This window comes from Oncorhynchus mykiss, chromosome 15, assembly GCF_057628025.1.
Source record: "Oncorhynchus mykiss isolate SJ-2025 chromosome 15, ASM5762802v1, whole genome shotgun sequence".
Taxonomy (NCBI): Eukaryota; Metazoa; Chordata; class Actinopteri; order Salmoniformes; family Salmonidae; genus Oncorhynchus; species Oncorhynchus mykiss.
In genome coordinates this window covers 76,711,897-76,729,179 of record NC_143036.1, presented here as the reverse complement: position 1 = coordinate 76,729,179, position 17,283 = coordinate 76,711,897, and the positions used below count along the sequence as shown (strand labels likewise).

The 17,283-nt window shown below is 48.7% G+C and overlaps 1 protein-coding gene across 5 annotated transcripts in view; it reads right to left on the bottom strand.

Annotated features, from left to right (window-relative positions):
• cacna1c (calcium voltage-gated channel subunit alpha1 C) overlaps positions 1–17,283 on the bottom strand; it is a 537,514-nt gene that overhangs the window by 19,927 nt on the left and 500,304 nt on the right. For all 5 annotated transcript variants that reach the window (XM_090201229.1, XM_090201230.1, XM_090201236.1 and 2 more), the window contains 4 exons: positions 9,356–9,493; positions 8,413–8,478; positions 7,184–7,275; positions 6,704–6,863 (listed from right to left, as the gene is read on the bottom strand). In XM_090201229.1, coding sequence (XP_090057355.1) covers positions 6,704–6,863; positions 7,184–7,275; positions 8,413–8,478; positions 9,356–9,493 — 456 coding nt within the window. The remainder of the gene's footprint in view (positions 1–6,703; positions 6,864–7,183; positions 7,276–8,412; positions 8,479–9,355; positions 9,494–17,283) is intronic.

The following is a 17,283-nucleotide window of genomic DNA, read 5'->3' as shown; positions in this document are numbered from 1 at the left end:
TCTGTAGCTAGTAGGATTGTCCCTCCTGGTTCTCTGTAGCTAGTGGGATTGTCCCTCCTGGCTCTCTGTAGCCAGTGGGATTGTTCCTCCTTGCTCTCTGTAGCTAGTGGGATTATCCATCCTTGCTCTCTGTAGCTAGTGGGATTGTTCCTCCTGGCTCTCTGTAGCTAGTGGGATTGTCCCTCCTGACTCTCTGTAGCTAGTGGGATTGTCCCTCCTGGCTCTCTGTAGCTAGTGGGATTGTCCCTCCTGGTTCTCTGTAGCTAGTGGGATTGTCCCTCCTGGCTCTCTGTAGCTAGTGGGATTGTTCCTCCTGGCTCTCTGTAGCTAGTGGGATTGTCCATCCTTGCTCTCTGTAGCTAGTGGGATTGTCCCTCCTGGCTCTATGTAGCTAGTGGGATTGTCCCTCCTGGTTCTCTGTAGCTAGTGGGGTTGTTCCTCCTGGCTCTCTGTAGCTAGTGGGATTGTCCCTCCTGGTTCTCTGTAGCTAGTGGGATTGTCCCTCCTGGTTCTCTGTAGCTAGTGGGATTGTTCATCCTTGCTCTCTGTAGCTAGTGGGATTGTCCCTCCTGGTTCTCTGTAGCTAGTGGGATTGTCCCTCCTGGCTCTCTGTAGCCAGTGTGATTGTTCCTCCTTGCTCTCTGTAGCTAGTGGGATTGTTCCTCCTGGCTCTCTGTAGCCAGTGGGATTGTCCCTCCTGGCTCTCTGTAGCTAGTGGGATTGTCCCTCCTGGTTCTCTGTAGCTAGTGGGATTGTCCCTCCTGGCTCTCTGTAGCCAGTGGGATTGTTCCTCCTTGCTCTCTGTAGCTAGTGGGATTATCCATCCTTGCTCTCTGTAGCTAGTGGGATTGTCCCTCCTGACTCTCTGTAGCTAGTGGGATTGTTCCTCCTGGCTCTCTGTAGCCAGTGGGATTGTTCCTCCTGGCTCTCTGTAGCTAGTGGGATTGTCCCTCCTGGCTCTCTGTAGCTAGTGGGATTGTTCCTCCTGGCTCTCTGTAGCTAGTGGGATTGTCCCTCCTGGCTCTCTGTAGCTAGTGGGATTGTCCCTCCTGGCTCTCTGTAGCTAGTGGGGTTGTTCCTCCTGGCTCTCTGTAGCTAGTGGGATTGTCCCTCCTGGCTCTCTGTAGCTAGTGGGATTGTTCCTCCTGGCTCTCTGTAGCTAGTGGGATTGTCCCTCCTGGCTCTCTGTAGCTAGTGGGATTGTCCCTCCTGGCTCTCTGTAGCTAGTGGGGTTGTTCCTCCTGGCTCTCTGTAGCTAGTGGAATTGTCCCTCCTGGCTCTCTGTAGCTAGTGGGATTGTTCCTCCTGGCTCTCTGTAGCTAGTGGGATTGTTCCTCCTGGCTCTCTGTAGCTAGTGGGATTGTCCCTCCTGGTTCTCTGTAGCTAGTGGGATTGTCCCTCCTGGCTCTCTGTAGCCAGTGGGATTGTTCCTCCTGACTCGCTGTAGCTAGTGGGATTGTCCCTCCTGACTCTCTGTAGCCAGTGGGATTGTTCCTCCTTGCTCTCTGTAGCTAGTGGGATTGTCCCTCCTGGCTCTCTGTAGCTAGTGGGATTGTTCCTCCTGACTCTCTGTAGCTAGTGGGATTGTTCCTCCTGGCTCTCTGTAGCTAGTGGGATTGTCCCTCCTGACTCTCTGTAGCTAGTGGGATTGTCCCTCCTGGCTCTCTGTAGCTAGTGGGATTGTCCCTCCTGGTTCTCTGTAGCTAGTGGGATTGTCCCTCCTGGCTCTCTGTAGCTAGTGGGATTGTTCCTCCTGGCTCTCTGTAGCTAGTGGGATTGTCCATCCTTGCTCTCTGTAGCTAGTGGGATTGTCCCTCCTGGCTCTATGTAGCTAGTGGGATTGTCCCTCCTGGTTCTCTGTAGCTAGTGGGGTTGTTCCTCCTGGCTCTCTGTAGCTAGTGGGATTGTCCCTCCTGGTTCTCTGTAGCTAGTGGGATTGTCCCTCCTGGTTCTCTGTAGCTAGTGGGATTGTTCATCCTTGCTCTCTGTAGCTAGTGGGATTGTCCCTCCTGGTTCTCTGTAGCTAGTGGGATTGTCCCTCCTGGCTCTCTGTAGCCAGTGTGATTGTTCCTCCTTGCTCTCTGTAGCTAGTGGGATTGTCCCTCCTGGCTCTCTGTAGCCAGTGGGATTGTCCCTCCTGGCTCTCTGTAGCTAGTAGGATTGTCCCTCCTGGTTCTCTGTAGCTAGTGGGATTGTTCCTCCTGACTCTCTGTAGCTAGTGGGATTGTTCCTCCTGGCTCTCTGTAGCTAGTGGGATTGTCCCTCCTGACTCTCTGTAGCTAGTGGGATTGTCCCTCCTGGCTCTCTGTAGCTAGTGGGATTGTCCCTCCTGGTTCTCTGTAGCTAGTGGGATTGTCCCTCCTGGCTCTCTGTAGCTAGTGGGATTGTTCCTCCTGGCTCTCTGTAGCTAGTGGGATTGTCCATCCTTGCTCTCTGTAGCTAGTGGGATTGTCCCTCCTGGCTCTATGTAGCTAGTGGGATTGTCCCTCCTGGTTCTCTGTAGCTAGTGGGGTTGTTCCTCCTGGCTCTCTGTAGCTAGTGGGATTGTCCCTCCTGGTTCTCTGTAGCTAGTGGGATTGTCCCTCCTGGTTCTCTGTAGCTAGTGGGATTGTTCATCCTTGCTCTCTGTAGCTAGTGGGATTGTCCCTCCTGGTTCTCTGTAGCTAGTGGGATTGTCCCTCCTGGCTCTCTGTAGCCAGTGTGATTGTTCCTCCTTGCTCTCTGTAGCTAGTGGGATTGTCCCTCCTGGCTCTCTGTAGCCAGTGGGATTGTCCCTCCTGGCTCTCTGTAGCTAGTAGGATTGTCCCTCCTGGTTCTCTGTAGCTAGTGGGATTGTCCCTCCTGGCTCTCTGTAGCCAGTGGGATTGTTCCTCCTTGCTCTCTGTAGCTAGTGGGATTATCCATCCTTGCTCTCTGTAGCTAGTGGGATTGTTCCTCCTGGCTCTCTGTAGCTAGTGGGATTGTCCCTCCTGACTCTCTGTAGCTAGTGGGATTGTCCCTCCTGGCTCTCTGTAGCTAGTGGGATTGTCCCTCCTGGTTCTCTGTAGCTAGTGGGATTGTCCCTCCTGGCTCTCTGTAGCTAGTGGGATTGTTCCTCCTGGCTCTCTGTAGCTAGTGGGATTGTCCATCCTTGCTCTCTGTAGCTAGTGGGATTGTCCCTCCTGGCTCTATGTAGCTAGTGGGATTGTCCCTCCTGGTTCTCTGTAGCTAGTGGGGTTGTTCCTCCTGGCTCTCTGTAGCTAGTGGGATTGTCCCTCCTGGTTCTCTGTAGCTAGTGGGATTGTCCCTCCTGGTTCTCTGTAGCTAGTGGGATTGTTCATCCTTGCTCTCTGTAGCTAGTGGGATTGTCCCTCCTGGTTCTCTGTAGCTAGTGGGATTGTCCCTCCTGGCTCTCTGTAGCCAGTGTGATTGTTCCTCCTTGCTCTCTGTAGCTAGTGGGATTGTCCCTCCTGGCTCTCTGTAGCCAGTGGGATTGTCCCTCCTGGCTCTCTGTAGCTAGTGGGATTGTCCCTCCTGGTTCTCTGTAGCTAGTGGGATTGTCCCTCCTGGCTCTCTGTAGCCAGTGGGATTGTTCCTCCTTGCTCTCTGTAGCTAGTGGGATTATCCATCCTTGCTCTCTGTAGCTAGTGGGATTGTCCCTCCTGACTCTCTGTAGCTAGTGGGATTGTTCCTCCTGGCTCTCTGTAGCCAGTGGGATTGTTCCTCCTGGCTCTCTGTAGCCAGTGGGATTGTTCCTCCTTGCTCTCTGTAGCTAGTGGGATTATCCATCCTTGCTCTCTGTAGCTAGTGGGATTGTTCCTCCTGGCTCTCTGTAGCTAGTGGGATTGTCCCTCCTGACTCTCTGTAGCTAGTGGGATTGTCCCTCCTGGCTCTCTGTAGCTAGTGGGATTGTCCCTCCTGGTTCTCTGTAGCTAGTGGGATTGTCCCTCCTGGCTCTCTGTAGCTAGTGGGATTGTTCCTCCTGGCTCTCTGTAGCTAGTGGGATTGTCCATCCTTGCTCTCTGTAGCTAGTGGGATTGTCCCTCCTGGCTCTATGTAGCTAGTGGGATTGTCCCTCCTGGTTCTCTGTAGCTAGTGGGGTTGTTCCTCCTGGCTCTCTGTAGCTAGTGGGATTGTCCCTCCTGGTTCTCTGTAGCTAGTGGGATTGTCCCTCCTGGTTCTCTGTAGCTAGTGGGATTGTTCATCCTTGCTCTCTGTAGCTAGTGGGATTGTCCCTCCTGGTTCTCTGTAGCTAGTGGGATTGTCCCTCCTGGCTCTCTGTAGCCAGTGTGATTGTTCCTCCTTGCTCTCTGTAGCTAGTGGGATTGTCCCTCCTGGCTCTCTGTAGCCAGTGGGATTGTCCCTCCTGGCTCTCTGTAGCTAGTGGGATTGTCCCTCCTGGTTCTCTGTAGCTAGTGGGATTGTCCCTCCTGGCTCTCTGTAGCCAGTGGGATTGTTCCTCCTTGCTCTCTGTAGCTAGTGGGATTATCCATCCTTGCTCTCTGTAGCTAGTGGGATTGTCCCTCCTGACTCTCTGTAGCTAGTGGGATTGTTCCTCCTGGCTCTCTGTAGCCAGTGGGATTGTTCCTCCTGGCTCTCTGTAGCTAGTGGGATTGTCCCTCCTGGCTCTCTGTAGCTAGTGGGATTGTTCCTCCTGGCTCTCTGTAGCTAGTGGGATTGTCCCTCCTGGCTCTCTGTAGCTAGTGGGATTGTCCCTCCTGGCTCTCTGTAGCTAGTGGGGTTGTTCCTCCTGGCTCTCTGTAGCTAGTGGGATTGTCCCTCCTGGCTCTCTGTAGCTAGTGGGATTGTTCCTCCTGGCTCTCTGTAGCTAGTGGGATTGTCCCTCCTGGCTCTCTGTAGCTAGTGGGATTGTCCCTCCTGGCTCTCTGTAGCTAGTGGGGTTGTTCCTCCTGGCTCTCTGTAGCTAGTGGAATTGTCCCTCCTGGCTCTCTGTAGCTAGTGGGATTGTTCCTCCTGGCTCTCTGTAGCTAGTGGGATTGTTCCTCCTGGCTCTCTGTAGCTAGTGGGATTGTCCCTCCTGGTTCTCTGTAGCTAGTGGGATTGTCCCTCCTGGCTCTCTGTAGCCAGTGGGATTGTTCCTCCTGACTCGCTGTAGCTAGTGGGATTGTCCCTCCTGACTCTCTGTAGCCAGTGGGATTGTTCCTCCTTGCTCTCTGTAGCTAGTGGGATTGTCCCTCCTGGCTCTCTGTAGCTAGTGGGATTGTTCCTCCTGACTCTCTGTAGCTAGTGGGATTGTTCCTCCTGGCTCTCTGTAGCTAGTGGGATTGTCCCTCCTGACTCTCTGTAGCTAGTGGGATTGTCCCTCCTGGCTCTCTGTAGCTAGTGGGATTGTCCCTCCTGGTTCTCTGTAGCTAGTGGGATTGTCCCTCCTGGCTCTCTGTAGCTAGTGGGATTGTTCCTCCTGGCTCTCTGTAGCTAGTGGGATTGTCCATCCTTGCTCTCTGTAGCTAGTGGGATTGTCCCTCCTGGCTCTCTGTAGCTAGTGGGATTGTCCCTCCTGGTTCTCTGTAGCTAGTGGGGTTGTTCCTCCTGGCTCTCTGTAGCTAGTGGGATTGTCCCTCCTGGTTCTCTGTAGCTAGTGGGATTGTCCCTCCTGGTTCTCTGTAGCTAGTGGGATTGTTCATCCTTGCTCTCTGTAGCTAGTGGGATTGTCCCTCCTGGTTCTCTGTAGCTAGTGGGATTGTCCCTCCTGGCTCTCTGTAGCCAGTGTGATTGTTCCTCCTTGCTCTCTGTAGCTAGTGGGATTGTCCCTCCTGGCTCTCTGTAGCCAGTGGGATTGTCCCTCCTGGCTCTCTGTAGCTAGTAGGATTGTCCCTCCTGGTTCTCTGTAGCTAGTGGGATTGTCCCTCCTGGCTCTCTGTAGCCAGTGGGATTGTTCCTCCTTGCTCTCTGTAGCTAGTGGGATTATCCATCCTTGCTCTCTGTAGCTAGTGGGATTGTCCCTCCTGACTCTCTGTAGCTAGTGGGATTGTTCCTCCTGGCTCTCTGTAGCTAGTGGGATTGTCCCTCCTGACTCTCTGTAGCTAGTGGGATTGTCCCTCCTGGCTCTCTGTAGCTAGTGGGATTGTTCCTCCTGGCTCTCTGTAGCTAGTGGGATTGTCCCTCCTGGTTCTCTGTAGCTAGTGGGATTGTCCCTCCTGACTCTCTGTAGCTAGTGGGATTGTCCCTCCTGACTCTCTGTAGCTAGTGGGATTGTCCCTCCTGGCTCTCTGTAGCCAGTGGGATTGTCCCTCCTGGCTCTCTGTAGCTAGTGGGATTGTCCATCCTTGCTCTCTGTAGCTAGTGGGATTGTCCCTCCTGGCTCTCTGTAGCTAGTGGGATTGTCCCTCCTGGTTCTCTGTAGCTAGTGGGATTGTTCATCCTTGCTCTCTGTAGCTAGTGGGATTGTCCCTCCTGGCTCTCTGTAGCTAGTGGGATTGTCCCTCCTGGTTCTCTGTAGCTAGTGGGGTTGTTCCTCCTGGCTCTCTGTAGCTAGTGGGATTGTCCCTCCTGGCTCTCTGTAGCTAGTGGGATTGTCCCTCCTGACTCTCTGTAGCTAGTGGGATTGTCCCTCCTGACTCTCTGTAGCTACTGGGATTGTCACTCCTTGCTCCCTGTAGCTAGTGGGATTGTCCATCCTTGCTCTCTGTAGCTACTGGGATTGTCACTCCTTGCTCCCTGTAGCTAGTGGAATTGTCCCTCCCCGCTCTCCGTAGCTACTTACCAGGAAGGCACAGAGCATGTAGAAACTGACGAAGTAGAAGATAGCGAAGTGACTCCCACACTGGTCCTCGCTGGCTGGTCCCACCTCTGACCCCTTCTCACAGGGTCGCATGGGGGCGCATGCCAGCATGATCTCCTGCCACGCCTCGCCTGTGGCACACCTGGGCACAGGTAAACAACCAGCTGTCACACACAGAAGGCTCTACTGTACAGGAAGAATGGGCTCCACGAAGGGTCCACCTGGTGGTGAAATGCTGCATGGTTGTCCTACCTTCACAGGTAGAGTTTTCAAACAAAAAAGTAGGAAACGACATCCCGGCTTGCAGAAGAGATGGAAAGGATGCACAGGGGTTTGATAAAACACCATGACTCTGAGTTGGCAGTGCTTTCATCATCTCCAGATCTGTTGGGGGCTTTTAAATCAGGAATTTGTGACGTTGGTTTACAGTCTGGAAAGAGAGGAGGAGAACAGACGGCTCACCTGAAGAGCAGGAGTGTAGCCTGGGGGAAGGTCTGGAAGTTGTTGTTCCTGTTGATCTGACTGTTGTCCCTCAGGGCTATCTTACCAAACATCTGCAGGGGGCAAGGTTGTTAGGAGACACAGGGCACGCCAGGTCAACATGGTGCAAGACAGCCACGCCACAGAGGACAAGTGACATCGTCAGGTCAGTACCACAGAGGACAAGTGACATCGTCAGGTCAGTACCACAGAGGACAGGTGACATCGTCAGGTCAGTACCACAGAGGACAGGTGACATCATCAGGTCAGTATCACAGAGGTAAGGTGACATCATCAGGTCAGTACCACAGAGGACAGGTGACATCGTCAGGTCAGTACCACAGAGGACAGGTGACATCGTCAGGTCAGTACCACAGAGGACAGGTGACATCGTCAGGTCAGTACCACAGAGGACAGGTGACATCGTCAGGTCAGTACCACAGAGGACAGGGGACATCGTCAGGTCAATACCACAGAGGGCAGGTGACATCGTCAGGTCAGTACCACAGAGGACAGGTGACATCGTCAGGTCAGTACCACAGAGGACAGGTGACATCGTCAGGTCAGTACCACAGAGGACAGGTGACATCGTCAGGTCAGTACCACAGAGGACAGGTGACATCGTCAGGTCAGTACCACAGAGGACAGGTGACATCGTCAGGTCAGTACCACAGAGGACAGGTGACATCGTCAGGTCAGTACCACAGAGGACAGGGGGCCGAGGAGACAGGCCACAAGGCTTCTCAACATGTATATAAGGTAACAACATCTAGTGCTGGTTGCCCAGACATGGGTTTTGTCTAGTCCTGGTATTAAAATAACTTTCAATGGAGCTTTTAATTCCTGGACCAGGCTTAAAGTGTGTCTGGGAAACCAGCCCCTAGAGAGAGAACGTAGAGAGATGAAAGGTTATTATAGTGTGGAGGAGAGAACAGGACAGGACATACAGGACCTTGGGTCAGGGGTTAGAACAGCTAACGACACGGACGGGACAGGACTGGCTAGAGGAGAGAAACAGAGGAGAGAAACAGAGGAGAGGAACAGAGAGAAACAGAGGAGAGAAACAGAGGAGAGAAACAGAGGAGAGGAACAGAGGAGAGAAACAGAGGAGGGAAACAGAGGAGAGAAACAGAGGAGAGAAACAGGGGAGAGAAACAGAGAGGAACAGAGGACCAATCCCAGATGCTCGGGGGCCGACTGGCAGTTCTTACCTGCATCCCAATGACGGCGTAGATGAAAAAGAGCATCACTATGAGCAGTGCTACATAGGGGAGGGCCTGGGGGGGGGGGGGGCAGAGAGAGATCAGTGACACGTCAACAACACTGTCTAGCACCACAGCACCAAAAACACGTCAACAACACTGTCTAGCACCACAGCACCAAAAACACGGCAGCACATTGCTGCAAAAATAGTCACGGTCCTTTTCCCCCACTGTCCAACCCAAGAGAAATAACTATTTTACCAGAACCCCTTTATCAAATGTTTTGGGTTTTATTTGGGGGAGTGCCCCTATAAAACCACCTACATTTAAAATGTTCAGACACTCTTATTTAAGGAGAGTTCATACTGGTCCACCCCGTGGGAATTGAACCCACATCTCTGGCGTGGCAAGCACCATGCTCTACAAACTGAGCCACACGGGACCTATGAAGGACACCTTATCTTCGCCCTAGAAATACCATGTCAACTTGTAAGCCTTATCATTAACCTGTAGCATGGTGAGTAGGCTGTGACAGCATGCATATGAAGGGGTTTGGGGTTTTGAGAGACAGTTAGATGCTGACTGGTTAGCTGGACACATAACTACTCCCTTCTACATTCCTCCCTCAAGCAGGGTCAGGGGTCAAGCTGAATTTCAGTCACTCAATTCAGGAAGTGATTTGAAATGAAAATTCTAATATGGAAAAACTTAAATAAATAAATAGGCTATCTATATAAAAAAAATATATTTTTAAATGATTGGCCAGGTACAGACCAGAACTAAAAGACGTTGAGGTCTTTCCTCCCAAACCTCAGTTATATCTAGCTCAGATTTATAGAATTTCCATTCCAGTATACTTCCCTCCCGAATTGACTGACTTCAATTCCAATTGACCCCCCCGTGACCCCGTTGCATCTCAATGATCTTGACTTGAGTCTGAGTCTCCTCTCACTTGAAAGGACTTGATGAAGGTCCACAGCAGGGTCCGTATCCCTTCTCCCCGAGACAGCAGTTTGACCAGCCTCATCACTCTGAACAGCCGGAAGAAGGTGATGGAGATCCTGGCGTTATCTTCAGAGTTTTGTAGTCCCTTTTGTTAGGCACCGGACGTCAACACACACACACACATACACACACACGCGCACACGCGCACACACAAACGCACGCACGCACACACACACACACACACACGCACGCACGGACGGACAGACGAGGATTCAGACATTCACACACACATGCGAGCACACACAAGAGCCGACATACACACACAGACATGAACAGACATACACAGACATGAACACACACACACACACAGACATGAACACACACGCGCACAGACATGAACACACATACACACATACATGAACACACACACACGCACACACAGAAATGAACAGACACACACACACAGACATGAACACACATACACACAGGCATGAACACACACACAGACATGAACACACACACACACAGACATGAACAGACACATGCGTGCACACACACACACACACACACACACACACACACACACACACACACACACACACACACACACACACACACACACGATCATCCGTATGCGAGTGCACACCCACACGTAGTTGTAGATACAAACACATACACAGACACACACATACACACAAAGTTAATAGGTCAATCACTGTTGAGTCCTTCAAATCATCCCATCAAAAACAACCTACAAAATAGTTTAGGAGAGAATCGGGCATCACCTGGTGGCTCTATGAGAAACGGGAATACAACTAACAGACACAACGCATTACACTTCCTGTTCTTCAGCAGAGGATACAACTAACAGACACAACGCATTACACTTCCTGTTCCCCAGCAGAGAATACAACTAACAGACACAATGCATAACACTTCCTGTTCTCCATCAGAGAATACAACTAACAGACACAAGGCATTACACTTCCTGTTCTCCAGCAGAGAATACAACTAACAGACACAATGCATTACACTTCCTGTTCTCCATCAGAGAATACAACTAACAGACACAAGGCATTACACTTCCTGTTCTCCATCAGAGAATACAACTAACAGACACAAGGCATTACACTTCCTGTTCTCCAGCAGAGAATACAACTAACAGACACAAGGCATTACACTAACTGTTCTCCAGCAGAGAATACAACTAACATCATTACACTTCCTGTTCTCCAGCAGAGAATACAACTAACAGACACAATGCATTACACTTCCTGTTCTCCGGCAGAGAATACAACTAACAGACACAATGCATTACACTTCCTGTTCTCCAGCAGAGAATACAACTAACAGACACAATGCATTACACTTTCTGTTCCCCATCAGAGAATACAACTAACAGACACAATGCATTACACTTCCTGTTCTCCAGCAGAGAATACAACTAACAGACACAATGCATTACACTTCCTGTTCTCCGGCAGAGAATACAACTAACAGACACAAGGCATTACACTTCCTGTTCTCCAGCAGAGAATACAACTAACAGACACAATGCATTACACTTCCTGTTCCCCATCAGAGAATACAACTAACAGACACAATGCATTACACTTCCTGTTCTCCAGCAGAGAATACAACTAACAGACACAATGCATTACACTTCCTGTTCTCTAGCAGAGAATACAACTAACAGACACAACGCATTACACTTCCTGTTCCCCAGCAGAGAATACAACTAACAGACACAACGCATTACACTTCCTGTTCTCCAGCAGAGAACACAACTAACAGACACAACGCATTACACTTCCTGTTCCCCAGCAGAGAATACAACTAACAGACACAACGCATTACACTTCCTGTTCTCCAGCAGAGGACAACGAGCAAAGCTTTTCATGGTCCTATTAATATTTCAAAAGCCCCCAAACAAAAACTAGGCTATAAAATATTTACACAATCCTCTATAGGCAAAATGTTCCTTTCAATTCAACTATTAACTATATGATTAACTAGAGTACCTTGGGAGGCCCTAAAGAATTCATAAGCTACGCCACAACTTGACAAAACAACCAACTGACATTAAACTACACAATACACACTGACAAATCACAGCAGGTAATATCTTCCACCAAACAGAGACAACAAACTACAGAACACTACAACACAACTTTTACACAGTAGAAACTAGTTCCACAACCTTCACCAGACTGAACAACAACAACACAACTTTTACACAGTAGAAACTAGTTCCACAACCTTCACCAGACTGAACAACAACAAACAACTTTTACACAGTAGAAACTAGTTCCACAACCTTCACCAGACTGAACAACAACAACACAACTTTTACACAGTAGAAACTAGTTCCACAACCTTCACCAGACTGAACAACAACAACACAACTTTTACACAGTAGAAACTAGTTCCACAACCTTCACCAGACTGAACAACAACAACACAACTTTTACACAGTAGAAACTAGTTCCACAACCTTCACCAGACTGAACAACAACAACACAACTTTTACACAGTAGAAACTAGTTCCACAACCTTCACCAGACTGAACAACAACAACACAACTTTTACACAGTAGAAACTAGTTCCACAACCTTCACCAGACTGAACAACAACAACACAACTTTTACACAGTAGAAACTAGTTCCACAACCTTCACCAGACTGAACAACAACAACACAACTTTTACACAGTAGAAACTAGTTCCACAACCTTCACCAGACTGAACAACAACAACACAACTTTTACACAGTAGAAACTAGTTCCACAACCTTCACCAGACTGAACAACAACAACACAACTTTTACACAGTAGAAACTAGTTCCACAACCTTCACCAGACTGAACAACAACAAACAACTTTTACACAGTAGAAACTAGTTCCACAACCTTCACCAGACTGAACAACAACAACACAACTTTTACACAGTAGAAACTAGTTCCACAACCTTCACCAGACTGAACAACAACAAACAACTTTTACACAGTAGAAACTAGTTCCACAACCTTCACCAGACTGAACAACAACAACACAACTTTTACACAGTAGAAACTAGTTCCACAACCTTCACCAGACTGAACAACAACAAACAACTTTTACACAGTAGAAACTAGTTCCACAACCTTCACCAGACTGAACAACAACAACACAACTTTTACACAGTAGAAACTAGTTCCACAACCTTCACCAGACTGAACAACAACAAACAACTTTTACACAGTAGAAACTAGTTCCACAACCTTCACCAGACTGAACAACAACAACACAACTTTTACAACAACAAGAACAAGGCAATGCATTGAACCATTGGTTATTAGGTATTATTCCTCATAGAGCCACCAGCTCTGTGTTTAAGTCAAGGAGGTAAAACCACAGGAGGACAGTAGGGGGAGCAACTGTGTCACACAGAGAGAAAGAGACAGAGAGAGACAGAGAGAGAGAGAGAGAGAGAGAGAGAGAGACAGAGAGAGAGAGAGAGAGAGAGAGAGAGAGAGAGAGAGAGAGAGAGGGGGAGAGGGTGAGAGAGAGAGACACACAGAGAGAGAGAGAGAGATAGAGAGAGAGACAGAGAGACACAGAGAGAGAGAGAGAGAGAGAGAGAGAGAGAGAGAGAGAGAGAGAGAGAGAGAGAGAGAGAGAGAGAAAGAAAGAACAACTGATAGAGATAAAGAGAGAGAAAGAAAGGTAGATGACCGCGTGACCATGGCTTGCACCAATGACAGAGCACCATTAATAGAGGAGGTGGAAAAGGAGCGAGCCAAGGTTTTTTTGTTTTGCCTGAGAGCGATGACAACATGACAGCGACTACAGAAGACTTAGCCACAGTCTAAAACCCCAGTACGGGCATGGGCATCCCCTTTGTTTACACACACACACACACACACACACACACACACACACACACACACACACACACACACACACACACACACACACACACACACACACACACACACACACACACACGTTGTGATGCTGACACAGCTGGCATGCTGCTGGTGATGGGGGTGGAGGGATGAAGGGCTGGTGGAGACAGAGGTTACCGTGGGGGGGGTCCATACCATTGTTCTTACCGCGGGGGGTTGGGAGGAGGAGGAGGAGGAGGAGGTGGTAGAGGAATCAGCTGGCTTTAAAGAAAGACAGACAGATGAAAGCTATAGTAGCCTAGACCGCCCTGCTGCTGCTGCTGGTACCGGTGTGCACGTGTGTATGTGTGTGTGTGTGTGTGTGTGTGTGTGTGTGTGTGTGTGTGTACGTGCGTGTGTGTGTGTGAGGGGGCCGAGGGTAGAGGGGTTCTATCTCTATAGCTGTCTCTGTCTTTCTACCAGGTCTACATACAGTACAGAACATTATGGGGACAGCAACACGAGGGGAGGTCTGTTACATGGTTCCTGGGTAGGGAGCCATCAACTGGCCGTCCCCAGCACTGCAGCCATGAGACAGGGACTCTGCTTTTCACTTACGTCTCCCATTGACATCAATGTGTGACTTGAGTGAAAACTGGGAAGTAACAGTAAGGATCTGTGATCTTGGTCTGTCAGTGTGGCTGTACGTCAGCAGCCAGATGTGTACAGTTAGTCATATGGCCACGTACAGTTAGTAGTTTGAACAGCAGGGGGCGCTGTTTTCCCAGTGGGTTTTTTTACACAGAAGAGACTCCCCCTCTTTCTACTGGCATGACCCACACGGTACACATGACGGAAGGCTGAATCTCTGTAGTAGAGACAGGGCGTAATGTAAAGGGAAGTGGTGGATTTCAGAGAGAGTGGGAGGTTAAGGGTGTGTGTGTGTGTATGTGTGTGTGTGTGTGTGTGTGTGTGTGTGTGTGTGTGTGTGTGTGTGTGTGTGTGTGTGTGTGTGTGTGTGTGTGTGCGTGTGTGTGTGTGTGTGTGCGTGTGTGTGTGTGTGTGTGTGTGTGTGTGTGTGTGCGTGTGTATGTGTGTGTGTGCGTGTGTGCGTGCGTGTGTGTGTGTGTATGTGTGTGTGTGTGTGCGTGTATGTGTGTGTGTGCGTGTGTGCGCGTGTGTGTGTGTGCGTGTATGTGTGCGTGTGTGTGCGTGTGTGTGTGTGTGTGTGCGTGTATGTGTTCGTGTGTGTGTGTTCGTGTGCGTGTGCGTGCGTGTGTGTGTGTGTGTGTGTGTGTGTGCGTGTGTGTGTGTGTGTGTGTGTTTTGAGGACCACGTAGAGGCCCTGGGGTTGGCGTGGATCGGGGATTTGGGGGGGCGGGGGGGGGTTGTGTATCTGGGGAGTGGGAGGTGTTATGACCTCTCTTTAGGGTAATACACTAGAATTATGTTGGACTGTAAATCCACTGCAGAACTACCATCAAACATTTCAACAAATGAAACTACACCGAATCTTTGTCAAAATGCTCATCAACTGTTTTCAAGTTGAAAACGCGATGGTGCTGGGTCGTATAGTCCTGCAGTGTTATCCTGCATGTTGTATTGTGAGGGGGGGGGGGGGGGGGGGGGGGTCTGAGTAACACACAACACAAGCATTTCACTAAAACTTCCAGTCCAACTGTGCAGATGTGAGTTGTGATTATTATACTGTCAAACAATCACTCCTCAAAGCAACTAACATTTTACATAACTTTAAAAATATAGATATATTTTTTTCTTCACATTGCACATAATCTTTACAGTTGAAGTGAACTTTATGGGTAACATAGGTCTCTGTGTAAGAGTGTTATTTCATATCTGTGATAGCAGGGCTGGTTAGAATGGTTCCACATTGTAGAAGCTTCTAATGTCCTCTTTTTATTTTATTCAATTCGTTTAACTGACCTTTGTATATTTCAACTAAATTGAATTCCTCCCTCGTATTGTTATTATGCCTGGCCCTGTTGGCAGATCGTTTCTGAAAACAACTCCAATCATTCTCAGATGCCTAGATGATAGACACTCTTAGAAAAAAAAGGTTCCAGATGGGTTCTTCTGCTGTCCCCATAAGAGAACTCATTTTGGATCCAGTTAGACCACTTTCTGATTGCAGGTAGAACCCTCTGTGGAAAGGGTTCTACATGGAACCCAAAGGGTTCTACCCGGAACCAAAAGGGCTCTATCTGGAACCAAAGATAGTTCTTCAAAGTGTTCTACATGGGGACAGTTGAAGAACCCTTTTAGGTTGTAGATAGCACCTTTGTTTCTAAGAGTTAACCTCGGTTAGTTAACGTTAGTTCGTTAAAGTCCTCTAACGTTAGTGAAGAGACCCAGGTTACCCAGCGTGCATTTCAGGGTGAGCAAGAGCACCACAGATCAACCAATGAGAGGAAAGATAGAAGTAAACATCCAAAAGAAGATGAAGAGTGAGAGATCAGTTCAGACAGACATGATGGAGGAGAGAAGAGAGGCATTCCGAGGGGAGGGAGAAATGCAGCTGTGACATCATCGCCTGCAAGACACCATCGCCATGGCAACAAAACGCAACTTCTTTTCCTAACACATATCAAACCAACAGAATAATAATTCAAACCCACTCAAATGAAATCGACTGTCAAATTAAAAACTAAACTGAAAATTGTTTTAAGAAGCACCTTCTGGTCAAAATAACTGGAGGGGGGTTATGTAGAGTAGAGTTGGGGAAATAGGATGGGAGGGGGAGGGGGGGGGCATCTAATCCGCTACCATAACAACACCACTTTATCAAGGCCAAAACACACTCACATAAACAACACAAAAACAGTGAGTGTCTTTCTGATATTTTGGTGGCTATTAGGTTACTGTCACCAGGAGGTACAAATGCAGAGGGTGTCTAAAAACAATGACAAATACGATGCAAGAACAGTGAGGCTCGTCATTCAATCAGACTACCAGAGAAGAAGAAGACTAGGGTCATGCCTCGGTTAGAGATTCATCGAGGAGTTCAAATCAAAAGTAAATGTCACACGGCAAAACCAAACTGAGTGCAGGGTAAAAGGTGAGTGACTGGTATAGCAGAGGAGGGTATATATATCTGGCCGACAGATACTGGTCAAGGTGAGTGACTGGTATAGCAGAGGAGGGTATATATATCTGGCCGACAGATACGGGTCAAGGTGAGTGACTGGTATAGCAGAGGAGGGTATATATATCTGGCCGACAGATACGGGTCAAGGTGAGTGACTGGTATAGCAGAGGAGGGTATATATATCTGGCCGACAGATACGGGTCAAGGTGAGTGACTGGTATAGCAGAGGAGGGTATATATATCTGGCCGACAGATACTGGTCAAGGTGAGTGACTGGTATAGCAGAGGAGGGTATATATATCTGGCCGACAGATACGGGTCAAGGTGAGTGACTGGTATAGCAGAGGAGGGTATATATATCTGGCAGACAGATACGGGTCATTCATAAAGACCTTTAGTCAAACCTCTCGTGGTCAGATAGCTTCACTTTCAAAGAGAAGAAAACCACACTTGTCATCCACAGGGCAGCCTAACACTATCGCTGCTTCTCATAGAGTTAACTATTCAACTCAACCGTAGGACACGAGCAGAACTAATAGTCACAAGTTGGTACTGTAAGGAAATAGTTGGATTTAGTCTCAACGAAATTCTAGGACTCATGGGTGTAGACAAATACAAAGCGCTAGTACTACACAATTACAACGCAACAATAACAACACACACACAACAGCATATAACTAATATAATCAGCGCACTCAATGTAGCATTTTTCAAGTTTTCTGTTCTCAGAAACATGCCTTTGTTAGTGATCTGAAGCCATGGATTGTTGTCGTCTAAACTAGAGGAGTGGGTGAAGTGTCTTTCATGACTTGTGAAAGGAAAAGCTGGCTATTCCGCTATGCTGTCCCAGAGAGATGACAGGTTTATGAACTGACCGGCAGATACAATAGACAGATAAGCCCAGATCAACTATGGGGATCCGATCCAAATGTCATTTGACACAGTTACAGACTGTATCGAGCCGCT